The sequence below is a fragment of the Plecotus auritus genome (assembly GCF_963455305.1).
Source record: "Plecotus auritus genome assembly, chromosome: 2".
NCBI lineage: Eukaryota > Metazoa > Chordata > Mammalia > Chiroptera > Vespertilionidae > Plecotus > Plecotus auritus.
Genome location: NC_137771.1, coordinates 185,429,157 through 185,446,366, shown reverse-complemented (window position 1 = coordinate 185,446,366; position 17,210 = coordinate 185,429,157). Strand labels below are relative to the sequence as shown.

General features: G+C 44.7%; 1 protein-coding gene across 4 annotated transcripts in view; it reads right to left on the bottom strand.

Annotated features, from left to right (window-relative positions):
• ABCC5 (ATP binding cassette subfamily C member 5) overlaps nt 1-17,210 on the bottom strand; it is a 95,453-nt gene that overhangs the window by 40,226 nt on the left and 38,017 nt on the right. For 2 of the 4 annotated variants that reach the window (XM_080657881.1, XM_080657882.1), the window contains 7 exons: nt 16,600-16,833; nt 16,294-16,467; nt 15,533-15,680; nt 12,979-13,127; nt 12,226-12,333; nt 7,993-8,349; nt 266-337 (listed from right to left, as the gene is read on the bottom strand). In XM_080657881.1, coding sequence (XP_080514007.1) covers nt 266-337; nt 7,993-8,349; nt 12,226-12,333; nt 12,979-13,127; nt 15,533-15,680; nt 16,294-16,467; nt 16,600-16,833 — 1,242 coding nt within the window. The other 2 variants (XM_080657883.1, XM_080657884.1) reach the window with 2 other exon arrangements.

Genomic DNA, 17,210 nt, shown 5'->3' with positions numbered 1-17,210 from the left:
TTGCACATAAAGCTTGTCCTCTCAAACACTGTAATATACAGTGTACACATACAGGTCACTAAGCTCCCTTCAGATACAATGCTGTGAAGGGGTGGGAATGTCGTGGGGAATGGGGTGGGGGCAGGGAGATGCAGATGAAGGGTTCATTTTGTTTCTACTTTTCCTGATCCTCTCTAGGAAATAAATTCAGTTTTTCTGAGGCCTTTGCTAAGCAAATTCTAGAGAAAGAAGCAAAAAAATGCCAAGGACAATAACAAAATCTTACCTGGCCTAAAATGGCTGAGATAAGAGAGGTTTTTCCACTTCCCACACTGCCACAGATTCCAACCAGTTTACCCTGGAAAAAAACACAGAGCGAGAGGGAAGGTCATTCAAGGACTACTGACCACTCACCTCCAGGGACTTTTATTTCTTTGAGGAAAAACACATTAACTACAGTCCATCAATATGGGAACTGCCTTCCTGATCACCAAGCAAGTCACTTAACTCTTTTCTCCCTTGTCAGCCACCTACTTCATAGGGTTTCTGTGGAGTTACACCAAGAAAACAGATGTGTAAGCTTTTGCAAAAATTAAAGATGCGAAGGTATCCTATATCACTTTTAAAAAGACCCAACTCCTTTCCTGTTTTGTTGGTAATCTATGTTTTTAAAAAATATATATTTTTATTGATTTCAGAGAGAAAGGAAGAGGGGAGAGAGAGACAGAAACATCAATGATGAGAGGGAATCATTGATTAGCTGCCTCTTGCATGCCCCTCACTAGGGATCAAGCCTGCAACCCGGGCATGTGTCCTTGACTGAAATCAAACCCAGGACCCTCCAGTCCGCAGGCCGATGCTCTAGCCACTGAACCAAACCAGCTAGGGTAGCAATCTATGCCTTTTTTTTTTTTTTTTTTTAAATATATTTTATTGATTTTTTTACAGAGAGGAAGGAAGAGGGATAGATAGTCAGAAACATCGATGAGAGAGAAACATCGATCAGCTGCCTCCTGCACACCTCCTACTGGGGATGTGCCCGCAACCAAGTTACATGCCCTTGACCGGAATCGAACCTGGGACCTTTCAGTCCGCAGGCCGATGCTCTATCCACTGATCCAAACCGGTTTTGGCAATCTATGCCTTTTTATTGCTTATTTTATTGTTGTTTTTAGAAGAGAGAACAGAACTCTTTAAAAATTATTTTACTATGATTTTTTTCTCTACGGACTATAATTATTTTCAATAAAAACTGTTTAGTGTTGCTTCCACTTTTCTACAAAACATTCCCCAGAATTGGAGGAATCTCTATACCACCAATCCCACATACAAGGGGAAAACCACTCCTGTGATTAACTGAATATCCTCAGGCAAAATAATGGGCAGTGTTAAAAGTTCTTAAGAACAGAAAGATGATTTAACAGGGCTGTTAGTTTAGAACCTTGTACTGCATGAAAACTCACAGAAAGGAAGGAATGAAGAATGGTTGGGGAGAAAGAGCATGGATTCTGGAGGCAAATGGTCTTGATCTGAATCCCAACTCCACCAGCACTTGACAATTGTTGGATCTTGGCCTTGTTGCTTAAGTGAATACTGTCTCTCTCAATGGGCTTTGAGCAACTTGAGGAAAGGAGTTATCCTTGTAGAACCAAGTAGTGTCCAGTACTAAAAAAAAGCATGTGGGACAACGTTTTTGATATGGTCCAGAAGCTTGAAAGATTATAGCCTGGTAGTAACGAGGAGACCAAATCAAGGGTTCAATCTCTGCTCAGGTCGGTTAGATTTCCACAAAGAAAACTCTGCTCTGATAATGGATTGATGACTAAAAGAGACATCGACAATGAAGTGAGACATCAAAAGACACTAAGTTCCCTTCCCCTCCCTAAAGGGGGGGTCTGGAGAATTATGGTCTCTCTTCAAAAGAGCTCAAGTTCTGTGAATGTGGGCTCTAAAGGGCACAACAAGGATCAATAGAAAGTAGGAGAGTAAACATCCACTGACTATCAGGACTAACCCTCGAATAGAGCTGATTAGCAGTGTGATAGAGCTGCCTCAATAAACAAGATCATCGCTATTCAATAAGAAGCCTGTTAAGAGTTGACTGAAGTACAAAAGTGACTTGAGCCGGCCATCATGGCTCAGTGCTTGAGTGTCAACCTATGAACCAAGAGGTCACAGTTCAATTCCCAATCAGGCACATGCCTGGATTGCAGGTTTGAGCCCTAGTGAGGGGGCATACAGGAAGCAGCCAATCAATGATTCTCTCTCATCATTGATGTTTCTATCTCTTTCTCCCTCTCCCTTCCTCTCTGAAATTAACTTATATAATTACACACACACACACACACACACACACACATACATATTTTAAAGTGACCTGAATGCCCTCCAAACAACCACTAGTTATTTCCAGTGGTTTCACCTAGGACCATCTCCCCCTCTTGGTCATAGCTTTCAAGAGCTGGGAGTCTAGCTCTGGGTCTGTGTGACGTGCTTCTAGTTAGTTGCTGACTTGATAAACACATTAGAACCCAGCACTCCCTACTTCCAGTGATGTAGGTAAACATTTCTTTACCACTGCCCTCGGTCCAAGCACCCTAATGTTCTCCTGGGTTAACTGTTCTCCTTGCCTCCTTCCTGTTTCCCTACATACTCTTCTGAATACAGAAGCTAGAATGTTTCTCTCATCTACACTAATAAAAGAGAAGCATGCAAATTAACCATCATTCCGCTATGCCAAGCCACGCCCACCAACCAATCAGGAACGAGTATGCAAATTAACCCACCCAAGATGGCGGCCGGCCACGGAGCTGGAGCAAGCAGGAGGCTTGGGTTGCCCTGGCAATGGAGGAAGCCAAGCTTCCCGCCTGCCCTGGCCTCTGCTCAAGGCTACAAAGTTTCAATTATAGAAGATAAATAAATCCCAACAAAAATGGCAGCGGCCATGGAGCTGGAGCAAACAGGAGGCTTGGGTTGCCCCTGGCAATGGAGGAAGCCAAGCTTCCTGGCTGGCCCTGGCTTCCGCTCAAGGCTACAAAGTTTCAATTATAGAAGATAAAATAAATCCTAGATACTTGTTTCCAGCCGGCCCTGGCTTCCGCTCAAGGAGGCGCTGAAAAAAAGAAAAAGAAAAAGAAAAAAAGGAGGGGCTGGGACATTGGGTCGCTGGGGGGTGATCAGGCCAGGATAGGACGGCAGGGGCCGTTAGGGGTAAGCAGACCAGCAGGGGGGCCCGTTGGGGGTGAGCAGGCCATCAGTGGGGGTCAGCTGGAGGTGATCAGGACAGCGGGGTGGGGGCAGTTTGGAGTGAGCAGGCCAGCAGGGGGACAGTTGGGGGTGAGCAGGCCAGTGGGGAGGGGCAGTTGGGGGCTAGCAGGCCAGCAGGGAGGGGCAGTTGGGGGTGATCAGGCTGGCGGGGGGCATTTGGGGGCGAGAAGGCTGGCAGGCAGAGTGGTTAGGGGCAATCACGCAGGCAGGTGAGCAGCTAGAGCCAGCAGTCCTGGATTGTGAGAGGGATGTCCGACTGCTGGTTTAGACCTGATCCCTGTAAACCGGCAGTAGGACATCCTTCGAGGGGTCCCAGATTGGAGAGGGTGCAGGACAGGCTGAGGAATACCCCCCCGCACCGCCCCCCATGCACAAATTTCGTGCACCAGGCCACTAGTATATATATAAGTCAGGTCACATCATTCTTCTGCTCCAAACCCTCAATGGCTTCTCTTTCCACTCAGAGTAAAACCGAAGTCATTACAGGAGGCTCTGCACCTAGCTCCCTGTCTGCCCCTGGCATCTACTACTCTCTCCTTTGGTCACTCTGCTCCAATAATAGGCCTCAGGGACTTTGCAGTTTTGTCCTTCTGCCTGGAATGCTCTTCTCCGCCAGATATTCACATGACTCATTCCCTTACTCCTGCAAGTCTTTCCTCAAATACTACTTTTTAAAGGAAGCCTTTCCCTCAGGCAACCTATTTACATTGCAACCACCCGCTCCCTGTCCCAGCACTCTCTACCACCTCTTCTTCGCAGCCCTTACCACCCTCTGACATACAATATACAGTATTCTCCCCTATCCATGGTTTCGCTTTCTGTGGTTTCAGTTCCTTGCAGTTAACTGTGGTCCAAAAATATGAAATGGAAAATTCCAGAAATAAACAATCCATAAGTTTTAAACAGTGTGGCGCTCTGATTAGTGTAATGAAATCTCATGCAGTCCTGCTCGGTCTTGCCCTGGACACGAGTCATCCCTTTGCTGAGATCTACTCTGTATACACTCCCTGTTCATTAGTCACTTCGACTCTTTTCATATCTCTTTCCATATCAAAGTGCTTGTGTTCTCTTATTTTACTTAAAAAGTGCAAGCGTGGTGGTGCTGGCAACTTAGATATGTTAAAAAGCAGCTGTAAAGTAAGTGATTCTTGTAAGAGAAAAGGCAAAATTTCTCGACTTAATAAAGAAAAATTATATGCAGAGGTTACTAAAATCTATAGTAAGAGCAAATCTTCCATCCTTGAAACTGTGAATAAGGAAAAAGAAATTCATGTTTTGCTGTCCCACCTTAAACTGTAAGAGTTGTGGCCACAAGTGCATGATAAGTGCTTAGTTAAGATGGAAGAGGCATTAAAGTTGTGGATGGAAGACATGAACAGAAAACATATTCTGAATGACGACAAAGTGTTGTGCCAAAAAGCACTCAGCTACACTCAGATCCCTTCAGCAAGAGACCCCTGAAACAAGGGACACCAAGCCATTTCCTGCAAGTAAGGGATGGTTACACAGATTCCAGAATAGGTTTGGGGTGAAAAATAGAAAAATTACTAGAGAGAGACTCACCTAATTCACTTACCTTTTATTAGAGTATAGAGCAAACTGCTGTAGTTAGTTATTATTGTTAGTCTCTTACTGTGCCTAATTTATAAACTAAACGTTATCATAGGTATGTATGCATAGGAAAAAATTACCAGGATTCAGCAATATAGGTGGGTTCAGGGATTTACAGGTTCTTGGAACATATTCCCTACTTGTTTACTGTCTTTGCCACTAGAATGTAAGCTCCAACAGGGTGGAGGTTTGACTGGATTTTCCCTGCTAGACCCCAGCCCTACAACAGTGCCGGCAGAGTTGGTCATGAAAAAATGCCTGTTAAATGAGTGAATGTATAACTACATCTGGGACCCTGTGTATGAAGTAGCTCTCAACATGGTTCTGACTCCCAGTCATATTCTGTACTTTAAAAGCCTTGAACCGGGACTGTCTGTTCCAGCCACTCCCTAAAGGAGGGCCGCTGAGAGAATCCAGTCCTGTGTGCCTGGGCTGTGATATCACACACCACAACGATCCTTTACTTGCGTTAAAAATAAACAATTATAGGAGGAGAAACCAAGATGGCGGCATAGGTAAACACCTAAACTGCTGCCTCACACAACAATATCAAAACTACAACTAAAAGACAAAACGGACACAATCCAGAACCACAGGAAAGCTGGCTGAGTGGGAATTCTACAACTAGAAGAAAAGAGGAAAGCACATTGAGACTCAAAGGAGCTGGAAAAGGCTGAGGTACGGAGACTCGCACGCGGAGAGGACGGGCGGCTGTGTGCATGGGCGGCTGAGAGTGCGGCTGGCTTTCTAAAGTGGGAGGGAGAAGGAAACTCCCAACTGCACTGAACTCCAGTCCTGGGCGAGACGCTGGGAAACCACTCATTTGGGGGGAAACTGGACTGTCAGAAAAAGAGAAAGCACACTGAGACTCGGGAGCTGTGGAAGGCAGAGGTCCGGAGGCGCACACGCACGGAGATGACTGACTGCTGAATGCACAGGAGGCTGAGTGCACGACTGGCTTTCTAAAGCAGGAGGGAGACTGGAGCTCCCGACTGCACTGAACTCCAGTTCCTGGCAAGTTTCTGGGAACCCCAACTCATTCGGGGAGAAACTGGACTGTATGGCAGCAGGTGAAACTCGAGAGCGGCTTTCTCTCAGAGGTGCTTACAGCGATTACCAAGGGACACTGAGACCCAGGGGCCTCATAGAACAGGGCTGACGGGAAGCCAGGGCGATCTGCTCCGCCCTAAATCTCTGCCCCATCCAAGCTGAGCACAGAGGCTTTTGCAATTTTGCAAGTTGTCTCATAAGAGTGTCTCCAGCACAGTTCTCCCAGCGTAGACACAGCTGATCCTCATAGCAAATTGGCCTGGAGGTCAATTCCTCCCAGTGATACCAAGAACAATCAAGACTTAACTAAAACAAGGCTGAGCACACAGTCCACAAAGGGGTGCACCAAGAGTGTCCACCTCAGGTAACTGGGGAGGTTGAGTCACTGTGCCCTAGAGGACACCTACCACACAAAGCTACTCTACCAACTCAGGGAAGCAGCGAAAATGCGGAGACAAAGAAACAGATCACAAATGAAAGAAATGGAGGAAAACAAACAACTGGATATAGAGTTCAAAACCACAGTTATAAGGTTTTTCAAGAATTTCCTAGAAAAGGCCGATAAATTTAGCGAGACCCTCGAGGATATGAAAAAGGACCCACTAGAAATTAAACATACACTGACTGAAATAAAAAAAAATATACAGAGACCTAACAGCAGACTAGAGGACCATAAGAATCAAGTCAAAGATTTGAAAAACAAAGAAACAAAAACACTCAGCCAGAAAAGCAAAAAGAAAAAAGAATTCAAAAACTTGAAGATAGTGTAAGTAGCCTCTGGGACAACCTCAAGCATACCAACATCTGAATTATGGGGGTGCCAGAAGAAGAGAGAGAGCAAGATACTGAAAACCTATTTGAAGAAATAATGACTGAAAACTTCCCCCACCTGGTGAAAGAAATAGACTTACAAGTCCAGGAAGCACAGGCAACCCCAAACAAAAGGAATCCAAAGAGGACCATACCAAGACACATCATAATTAAAGTGCCAAGAGCAAAAGACAAAGAAGGAATATTAAAAGCAGCAAGAGAAAAACAGTTAATTACCTACAAGGGAGCACCTATATGATTGTCAGCTGATTTCTCAACAGAAACTATGCAGACCAGACCGGAGTGGCAAGAAATATTCAAAGTGATGAATAGCAAGAACCTACAACCAAGATTACTCTACCCAGCAAAGCTATCATTCAGAATTGAAGGTCAGATAAAGATCTTCACAGATAAGAAAAGCTAAAGGAGTTCATCACCACCAAACCAGTATTACATGAAATGCTGAAAGATATTCTTTAAGAAGAGGAAGAAGAAGAAAAAGGTAAAGATAAAAATTATGAACAAGTACATATCTATCAACAAGTGAATCTAAAAATCAAGTGAATAAAAAATCTGATGAACAGAATAAACTGGTGAATATAATAGAATCAGGGGCATAGAAAGGGAGTGAACTGACAATTCTCGGGGGGAAAGGGGTGTGGGGGTGCGGGAAGAGACTGACAAAAAGCGTACACCTATGGATGAGGATAGTTGGGGGGAGGTAAGGGCAGAGGGTGGGATGGTAACCAGGTGGAGGGGAGCTATGGGGGGAAAAAAGAGGAACAATTGTAATAATCTGAACAATAAAGATTTATTAAATTAAAAAATAAATAAATAAAAATAAACAATTATAACTGAATTGTCAATAATAATAACAACACTGAGAATTCCTATTATGTTCCAGGTTCTGTGTTGAGACTAGCCTGGGGGTAATGAGAAGCTTACACAGAGCTATAATAACCAGAACTAATTGTTACAGCTCACATACAACTACAATCAGCAGAAATCTATTCAGGGCAAAATCCTGGAAAACCCACTTGAATGTTTCATTTCCTTGCTTATTAAATGAGTATCTCATGAGACTAGTTGTTATTCATTTCTACTGTTAAATGCCGAAATATTCCTCTTAGAGGTGGAGCTGGCTAGAATTGCTCATTGATTCAAAACCACTCCTAGCCACAAAATAGAACTTTGCTAAAAGGAACAGCAGCTGCCTGCTCGTGCCACAATAGACACCTGGGAGACAGACAGCGTGTGGGGAGGCCCAGCGGTTACCTCTTCAATTTCCAGGTCGATGCTGTACAGTGTCCTCTGTAGGCGGAGGCTCCCCAGGTGGACAGGCTTGCCCTCTTCCTCCTCGGGACTGGGCCGCTCGTCGCTGTCCAGGAGGAGGTGGCCCTTCTGCTCCGCCAGCGCCGCCTGATGCTCGGTGCGCTCCAGCTGCCTCACCTTCTCTTTCTTGGCCCTGGCAGCCCTCTTGTCTTTTTTCGTTTTGGGGGTCAGCTTGGGTGAGTTCTGGATACTGGCGTGGGAGGAGTCCCATGCCAAGGTGGCATTTTTCATCTCTATCTTGATGTGAGGACTGGCTGGGTTTTTCTTTATCATGTGAACCTCTTCCATCAGAAACAAACTCTGATAGGAGTTGTGAGAGAGGTGCAAAGATGAGACACTGGATCAAGACCAGGGAGACAAGCCTAGGGCGTACACTCACGTAGCAAAACACATCAGGCTATACAGTGGAAGAAAGCTGAAGGGCAAAAGGTAGCTCATTAGTGTAGCCCAGCCTCAGGCACAGCGAGAGGTCAAGGGGGGTGTGGGGACACCCTCAGGAGGAACAGGACCTTGTCAATGGCCCAACACTCTACACTACCAATTACATGCCACACTAGTTCGTTTTCTACCAGTCTATGTGACCAAAGGGCATTTAACTAGCCCATATGCCGGCCCTTGTTCTCACCCATGAGTTGCTGAGTAGCAGTGGGAAAATGCAAGCAGAAAAACCACAGGGCGTGCTGCTCCCCTATACAGACCCTCATCACTGCTTCCCTTTCAGACCACCCCTGTAGAACCTCAAAGCCTGTGTGCTTCCCTCTCCCACAACATGGCACATGTCTGAGGGCGAGGCTGAGCTGAGAAAGTGCCTAGGGGCCTAGCTCTCTGAGGTCAGAAAAGAGGGCCTAAAGTATAATTGACTGAGGAGTACTCCTTCTTGCCAATAAGTCTCATGTCTTCCGAATCCTGCCTTGGAACTTGTGGAAACTCAAACCACCAAAGGAAGGGACTTTGCGTGGAAGTGAAGGTTATTTCCCTCAGAAACATCCTTGGGAAGAGAACACCTTTCCCCGCTCTTCCCCAGAGTCCCACTGAATTCTGTTAGGGCAGTGGTCGGCAAACTGTGGCTCGCAAGCCGCGGTTTGCTGCTCTGTTGACTAATGAGTTTGCCAACCACTGACCTAGACTCTCGATTCCAATAATTACAGGCTGTTGTTGTTCCTTGTGATTAAGCCCCTATCCCAGTGGTCGGCAAACTCATTAGTCAACAGAGTGGCAAACTGCGGCTCGCGAGCCGTAGTTTGCCGACCACTGTGTTAGGGGAAGAAAATGGGAATACTTCTGAAATCTGAAACACTGACCAAAATAAATCTCAGCCCAGGACTTTGAAGTGCCCATGACTTTGAACCCCCTTCTGACAACACTCTTAAACCAGTGGTCTTCTCTACAGAATGGTATCCCAGTTGGAGTCCCAATAGGATTTTTTAAAAAATCTTTTTCAAATAAAAAATGTAAAAATAACATTAGAAAGTCTTTATTTTATGTATGTATTTATTTTATTTATTTATTTTTTTAGAGAAAAGATGACTTTTTAGGGCCAGAACTCTCCACTCAGTTACTGAGAACCCCCGACTATGTTAAGTGTGCAGGTGCCATTAAATGCACCATACAATCCCCTTCCCAAGCTCTTTCTGTTGGATCCGAAACTTCTGAGCCTGCTCTTTTCCTCCCTTAAATTGCCACATCTCCTACTTATTCCTATTCCCTAATCTTCCCAGAAGTGGCATGGTTCTAAGTCTCCTAGATTAAAAGAAAACAAAATTACGTCTCCTAGATAATCCTCACACTTTGTCAACCTCAGGTTTGTCTCTGAAAACAGCTGTTGGTTTCATTTGGTCACAGCCTTCCTAAAAGACTGAGCTAAGAATAACTTGTCCAATATTGTCACCACCTTCACACAGTAAACCATGTGTTCCCATCTTCTCTCCCCTGGAGAGTTACTAAAGGACCTCTTACACCCCAGTGGATTCTTTAGAAACATGCTCATGCTGCTAGTTTGCACTGCTCCTTCCCCACGGTTCCTTCTCACAGGCTCCCTGCAGCCCCGCACTCCTCCCAGGAGGATTTCGGCTTCGGGCCACTCTGCCATGAGGTGCTGAGTCACAACACTTGAATTTATACCTACTTGGATTTGCACTTGCCAGGACAACAGAATCTTTGAGGTGCAGAAACCACAAGCCTCAACTTTACCACAGGACACTGACCATCAAAATGCTACTCTTACTGACCAGAAGAATCAAATCAGAATGTATCTGCTAAACAGAAGAAGGGACTACTCATAGGGGTGCCAGGTAACATACAGGATGCCTGGTTAAATTCTGATTCCAGATAAACAATGAATAATTTTTTCAGTGTGTCCCGTGCTATTATTAAATGGATGTCCCGTGTTTTTATTTGCTAAAGCTGGCAACACTATACTGGTGACAATCTTATCAGGGAAGTCACAAGGTGGCTTCTCACTACCTTTCTACAGGTTATTATCCTAGAAGGAGGAGAAGGGGGAGGGAGAGGGGATAGTGGAGGAGGGAAGAGGGAGAAGGAGGTTGGAAAGGAGGAAACTGCAAGAGGAATATGATAGAAGGGGATTGAAGTCTCATGGGGAATATAATAGAGCTGTGGCTGATTGTGCTTCCTTTATTAACTCTGAAGCTTCCTGGATAGAGGAGCTATGAGAAAAGCCACCTGCTAATACAAGCTCTCGCTAATAAGTGAAGAGAGCTCTCGAGAAACGAGGAGTGAACAAATCTATATCAAACTCCTACTTCTTCATCTAAAATGCCACCAAACCCATTCACTAACAAGGAGGTGGGACACATTTATAGTTGAATCATTTGCTTTCTTCCATGACTGAATATTGTGGGTTCAGCAAAATAAAGCTCTAGTTACAATCAGACCATTTCTCTTTCCGTATATGGCTCTGGCTCTTAGCCCTTCTAGCAGCCAGGCTGGGGTGAGGGAGGGCAGGGGCTGGGGTGCATTCTTAAACAAAATTCACCTGTTAACCATAAATGAGTAGAATATCATTTGGCAAGTTCTTTTTCATTCTTCTTAAAAGGTAAACCCAATTTGTTTTCTCCTGAACGTCTGATGATATTAACCCCTCAAACGCCTGAGCCTCAGGCCTTCTAGCCACGAACACCGCTTGTGTTGCTGCAGGAATGCAAGAGCTTCTTTCTGCAGTGGCTCTGTCCAAGAATCCCCGCCCACACCGGTGCTGTCCCTTTTCCTTTTTTTAAAGTATTACCCACTTTCAAACATCCATCTCACCCCACCCTCCCAAATATACTTCCCTCTTGCATTATTCTGGAGGCACAAAGGCAGGTCAAGGCATGATCAACAAACCCTACCAGAAAAACCCTGATACTTCTGCATTTCTCAACATGATCTAGTTTTATGACATCATGTCACTGGAGTTCCTGCATCATGAGTGGCAACCACAGGCCAGGAACAGGGAAGTATCAAAAAGGGCTTAGCATGCCCTAGCTGGTTTAGTTCAGTGGATAGAGCATCGGCCTGCAGACCGAAAGGTCCCGGGTTCGATTCTGGTCAAGGGCACATGCCTGGGTTGCTGGCTCGATCCCCAGTAGGGGGCGTGCACGAGGCAGCTGATCAATGATTCTCTCTCATTATTGATGTTTCTCTCTCTCTCCCTCTCTCTCTCCCCCACCCCTTCCTCTCTGAAATCAATAATATATATTTTAAAAAGGGCTTAGCATATTGACCCATCAAAATGAAGCACTTTGGCAGAGGTAAATGGTAGGTCAAGGTAAGAAAAAGCTGACAGCTTTGATCCTCTAGGTTGGAATCACTGAAAAGGCCCAGTAAGTTATGACATATATCCATGTCAGGTCCAGGCAGAAGGGACAACTCTGAAGAGAAACACTGAAATCCTGGGAACCCAAAACTCAGTGGGCCATCTACAAAAGGTACAAATTCATTTATCTGAAAAGGTAACTAGCTCCGCCCCGTAAGTCAGTCTTCTCCACTGGCTCCTTCCTTTTCCCCCCTCCCGCCCGCTCCCCCCTCCCCCCGCATGGCCCCTATCTTACCAACTTGCCAAAAGGCTGAAGGTGAACAAAAGCCAAGTGCAGTGAGCCTGTGTGACCCACTGGAATAAAGGTAGGTAGTTTTGTCAGGGACGGGTCCTGACGCGAAGGAGGAGAGGGAGCCACTTACCTTAAACCTGTCGACAGCAACCGATGCTTCTGAGAGGGATTTTACTGAGAACGGAGTTACTTTCAAAGCAAAAGTCATGGAATTGAAGACAGTCACCACTGTGAAAGCCTGAAAGGAGGAAAAGAGCAGAAACTGAGCCTTAAGAGGCTATGCAACCAAAATCACAAGACACCATCAATTTCCCTTCAAGTTAAGCAAGGCTGCAGCTTGACTGTCAAATGCTGGTATGAGACAGACACCTTTTTTAAAGGTAGAGTTTTTATGAGATCTTCAATTAAAATTCTCAGTAAATCTGAACCACAGAGTGATCTGTATTTTCAGAATTAAACCCAAAGTTGAGTTGTCTAAACACAGCCCATCCATTCTTTGTGCATTACGGCTGAATCTTCACTCTTCCACTTCTCGGTTTAATCACACAAATGAAAAAAATGCCTTCTGCCCTAACTGGTTTGGCTCAGTGGATAGAGCGTTGGCCTGCGGACTGAAAGGTCCCAGATTCGATTCCAGTCAAGGGCATGTACCTTGGTTGCGGGCACATCCCTGGTAGGAGGTGTGCAGGAGGCAGCTGATGGATGTTTCTCTCTCATTGATGTTTCTAACTCTCTATCCCTCCCCCTTCCTCTAAAAAAATCAATAAATATATTAAAAAAAGAAAAAGAAAAAAAATGCCTTCTGATTATTGGGTGAACTTCCAAATCCAGAAACAAGAGGATCAGAGCACCTGATTTTCCCAATCCCTGAGGGCTCACTGACCTGTGCTGCTGTGAGATCGAAGCCAAGAGTCAGGTGAACAGAGAATGTTACCACGCTGGCGATCACCATCACGATGGGAGCCACACCCACAGTGATGCTCTGAAAGTACCCGGCTTTTTCCAATATCCGCCGCTCCTCCTCTCGGATTTCTAAGAACAAAAAGGAAGCCAATCTCTAAAAAGCAAGCTAAAAAAAACCCACCCTGCAATATTGCTCCTCTGCCACCAAAAAAGACATGGGAGGTCTTTAGCCACACACAAGATTTAAAACAAAGACTAGGTCACTAGGACTATCAATTCCTATCATTAACACTGGCACACGAGCCTGAGGTTTGAAATGGATCAAATTACAGGAATGAATCTGACAACGAACAGTACTAGATACCATCACAATGATCATCTTCTGCCTAAGTCTGATTCTCCTTGCGAATTTCTTCTGTTATACAGATAAACACATTAATTATATCTGCAATTGGCAGTTCTGCTTCCTGATCTGGCCGTTTATTTCTTGTCTGGGTACTCACAGAAAAGACAGTACCACAGTAATGGAGAACGAGAAGGAACTAAGATCTGCTAGAGTGCCTACTGTAAGCTGACACTGGGATAGAGACTTCCACACAAAAAGCAGAAGGATGAGTGGAATACAACTTTTGTAGGCAGAATGGTTTTCTTAAATATTTGCAAAACTGACACCCTTATTCACAGAGCAACCGCAGAGTACTGAGACCATGACATAGGAAGTATGATAATAAAGTGGTGAGGTATTTTTAAACTTAAAGAAATTTTTTTGAGATGCTATGCACTGACCTGAAAGGTATGGCCACTGCTCAAGACTTGGAAACTAAGCACCTTCAGCTAGCAAATTAGTCATATTGAGAACTACCTTCAGCTAGCAAATTAGTCATATTAAAAAAGAAATCCAACTCATTGCTTTAACATTTATCATACACCTTGTCCAAATCTATACTGAGCAAGAATGCTCTTTTCAAGCCAACACACACAGATGAAGATACCAAAGTCAGGGGCTGAAGGGTGAGTGGAATATCAGAAAGATTATAAAACGATAGACCTGAGAGTCAGAGGGCCCATCAGCAGTCACCCTGCTAACAGCATGCTTGGCAGATGTCCACTTAGCATCCATCTGTTCCATTTTAAGGGCAACAAACTCACTACTTAATGAAGCAGCTTAATCCAATGCTGCACACTTCCGAGTGATCCTGCTCTGGATGGCTGCTCACATAAAAAGCTTAGGAACTGGATATAAAGTTCCTGAAGGTTTAATCAACAAACCAAGCAGTGAAAATTAAACAGCTTCCTTGATCTGAGCACTGTACTTCTTCCCAACTTAAAATTGGATTTAACTTTTTAGCTGTATTCAGGTTAGCTCACTCTGAGGTTATGGTCAATTAACAGAGCTTTTATACTTAAATTAAGTTTATGTGTAACTATATCTTCTTTTTTAAACTCTAAAGTGTCTTTAAATATATTCCTCTTAAATTTCACCTTTTTTAAAGGCCCTCCATTCAACTTTTGTTGAGATCTCTTTGAATGCCCAGTCTATGCTAATTATTCCTCCAAGCTTTATGGCTTAACAGATAACACGTTTATGTCTGCAGTGAATTTATGGATCATGATAGGGCCAGGCACTGAGAACCTTGTGACTCGACATAAATCAATTGCTTGAAAATATAAAAATAAAAAAACAGGCCAGAAACCCCATGAGTGAGTAACAGAGCTAGGTCCAGCCATCTTGACCTCTCACCCAGCGCTTCTCCCAACACCCCTTTCCCTGGGATCTCATGCCTAACTACCTCTGGTACACATGCACCCACAGAGCACAGAGAATAGAAGCAGAGCTCTCAGCAGTCACTGGATACTGTTTTCTGTGATGTTCCCATGACCAGACCCAAAAATTATGGGCAGGATAAGAGTATAGACAGGGATCTTTGAAACTGAATAAAATGCATATAGCTAGCTGAATTATTTTGTGGGTGGGGAAAATCACAGTTTTCTCAGGCCTCAATTTCCTCATCGGTGAGATGAAGTCATGGGTACAAGTCGCTAAGATCTCTATCAGTGTAAAGTTCATCCTATATAATAAAAGGCTAATATGCAAATCGACCAAACCGCAGAACGACCAGTCGCTATGATGCACACTGACCTCCAGGGGGCAGACACTCAATGCAGGAGCTGCCCCCTGGTGGTCAGTGCGCTCCCATGGGGGAGTGCTGCTCAGCCAGAAGCCAGGCTCAAGGCTGGCCAGCGCAGCGGCGGTGGCGGGAGCCTCTCCCGCCTCCGCGGCACACTGAGGATGTCCAACTGACAGCTTAGGCCCACTCCCCCAAGGGCTCCCGATTGCAAGAGGGCACAGGCTGGGCTGAGGGACACCCCCTCCCGAGTGCACGAATTTCGTGCACCGGGCCTCTAGTAAGATATTATAAGAACTTAAGTTACTGAGATTCTATGACTTTAAGGTTCCTAGTAGCTAAGGTGATCTGGAAACAGAGAAACCTGAGTCTTTCTACCATATGCACATATGAAGTCTATAAACTCACTTTGAACACTTTGAGAAAATGCCTTGACCCAGGCATACATTTTAATAAATTTAATGTAGGTGAGAACTTCATTCATTTTCTGAACACGGTCATCTGTAGTAGTTACACATTTTCTCCTGAAATATGCAGTGATCCGTGACGCAAACATCTGAAAGAAAAAAGAGATGTTATGCTAAAATCAGAGCTTATCAAACGTTTAAGAGCTGTTTAGTCTCTCTGGGAAATAAATCTGTTTAAGATTATTATAAATAAAATGAGTGTCATGTAGTTGTATTATCTTTAATAAAACTGGTCCTTTAAATTAGAATCAAATATTTAATTCTTATCCCTTTGTAAGGAAGCTAAGACAAATATTTGTTCTCACAGTAATCACAGATACTGAGCGCTGTCAAATGGAAGTAGGAGGACCCTATCAGTACCAACGTGAGACCGAGTGACTCAAACACTCTTGTGTTACCTGGGGGCAGGGTGCACCTACTGGTTTTCTCCTTCACTCAAATTCTCTCTTTTTAAAATCTCATTAGGAGCCACTGCTAATGAGGCTCCTATTAAAGGGATACCTTACTTCCTCTCAAGTCCAGATTCTGCCTGTGTGGACTGAGCACTGTCTAGCTCCTTCTAAACTTTTCCAACGTAGGACCAGCTTTGAGGAAATTTCAAATAAGAGATGTGAAACTTCAGTGGTGCCTACTATACATAACCCAATGGAAGTAACTTATCAAACAAAATGCTGCCAAAATACAGCAAGGAGGCTTACTCACCATTGCTGGATAAAAGAGGATAAAAACGGCTGATCCCAGGAAGCCTGTCGGTCCCAGAATAATTACATTATAAATCATGCCCAATATGGCAACAATGGGTCCTCCGGCCAGCAAGCTGCCCACGGCGGCGGCCTCAAACATCCTCTGCCCGTCGTTGGAGCACAGGTTGATGAGCTAGGAGACATGGAGAGCAGTGAGCGGCCCTCTTGTCTCAGGAGGATACAGCACAAAGTGGGGACCTAAAGGAATGAAATAGCTCAAGCAGGGAGCTTTCTCTCTGCCCTGAAGCCAAGAACCCTTACTCACCTCCCCCACGGATTTCTCCTTAATGCTCTTTAACTTAAGGATCTTCTTAAAGGCCATGGTGAGGATGGCCCCCCGCAAGCGGACAGCAGTTCGGTAATTCAATGCCCAAGTCATTGCAAGTGACCAGGAGCGCACGATTTCTGTCAGGAGGAGGCCCAGGACTAATAGCAAGCTGTACTTGAGGTTAGAATCTGTGCCCTGGGAGTACTCCAAGAGGTGTTTCACCATGAAGGCCTACAGGGAGAAACACACACCACTGTCAGCATCTGCACGGCACCCACACACCACGCCACAGCTTTATGTTAAGTTAGAAAGAGGAGGAAGCGCCATTGTTCAGTGGCCAGCGTATAAGCAGGGAAACACCTCCTTGGAGGACCAAACATCACTGACGCCCTGCCTGCAGTAATTTCCTCAGGGCATCTTGCAGGAGGGAGTTCTAACTTGAAAAGTTCTTCCTTAAGGACACCACCACAACTGTTACTCTTTCTAATGTAACATAAACCTGTCCATGAGCTGAAATTAATTCTAAACACACAGTCATTAAAAAGTATATATTTGACCTTATTCCAGCAGCTCCACACATTGATACATTTCTTTAAATGAAATTAAGA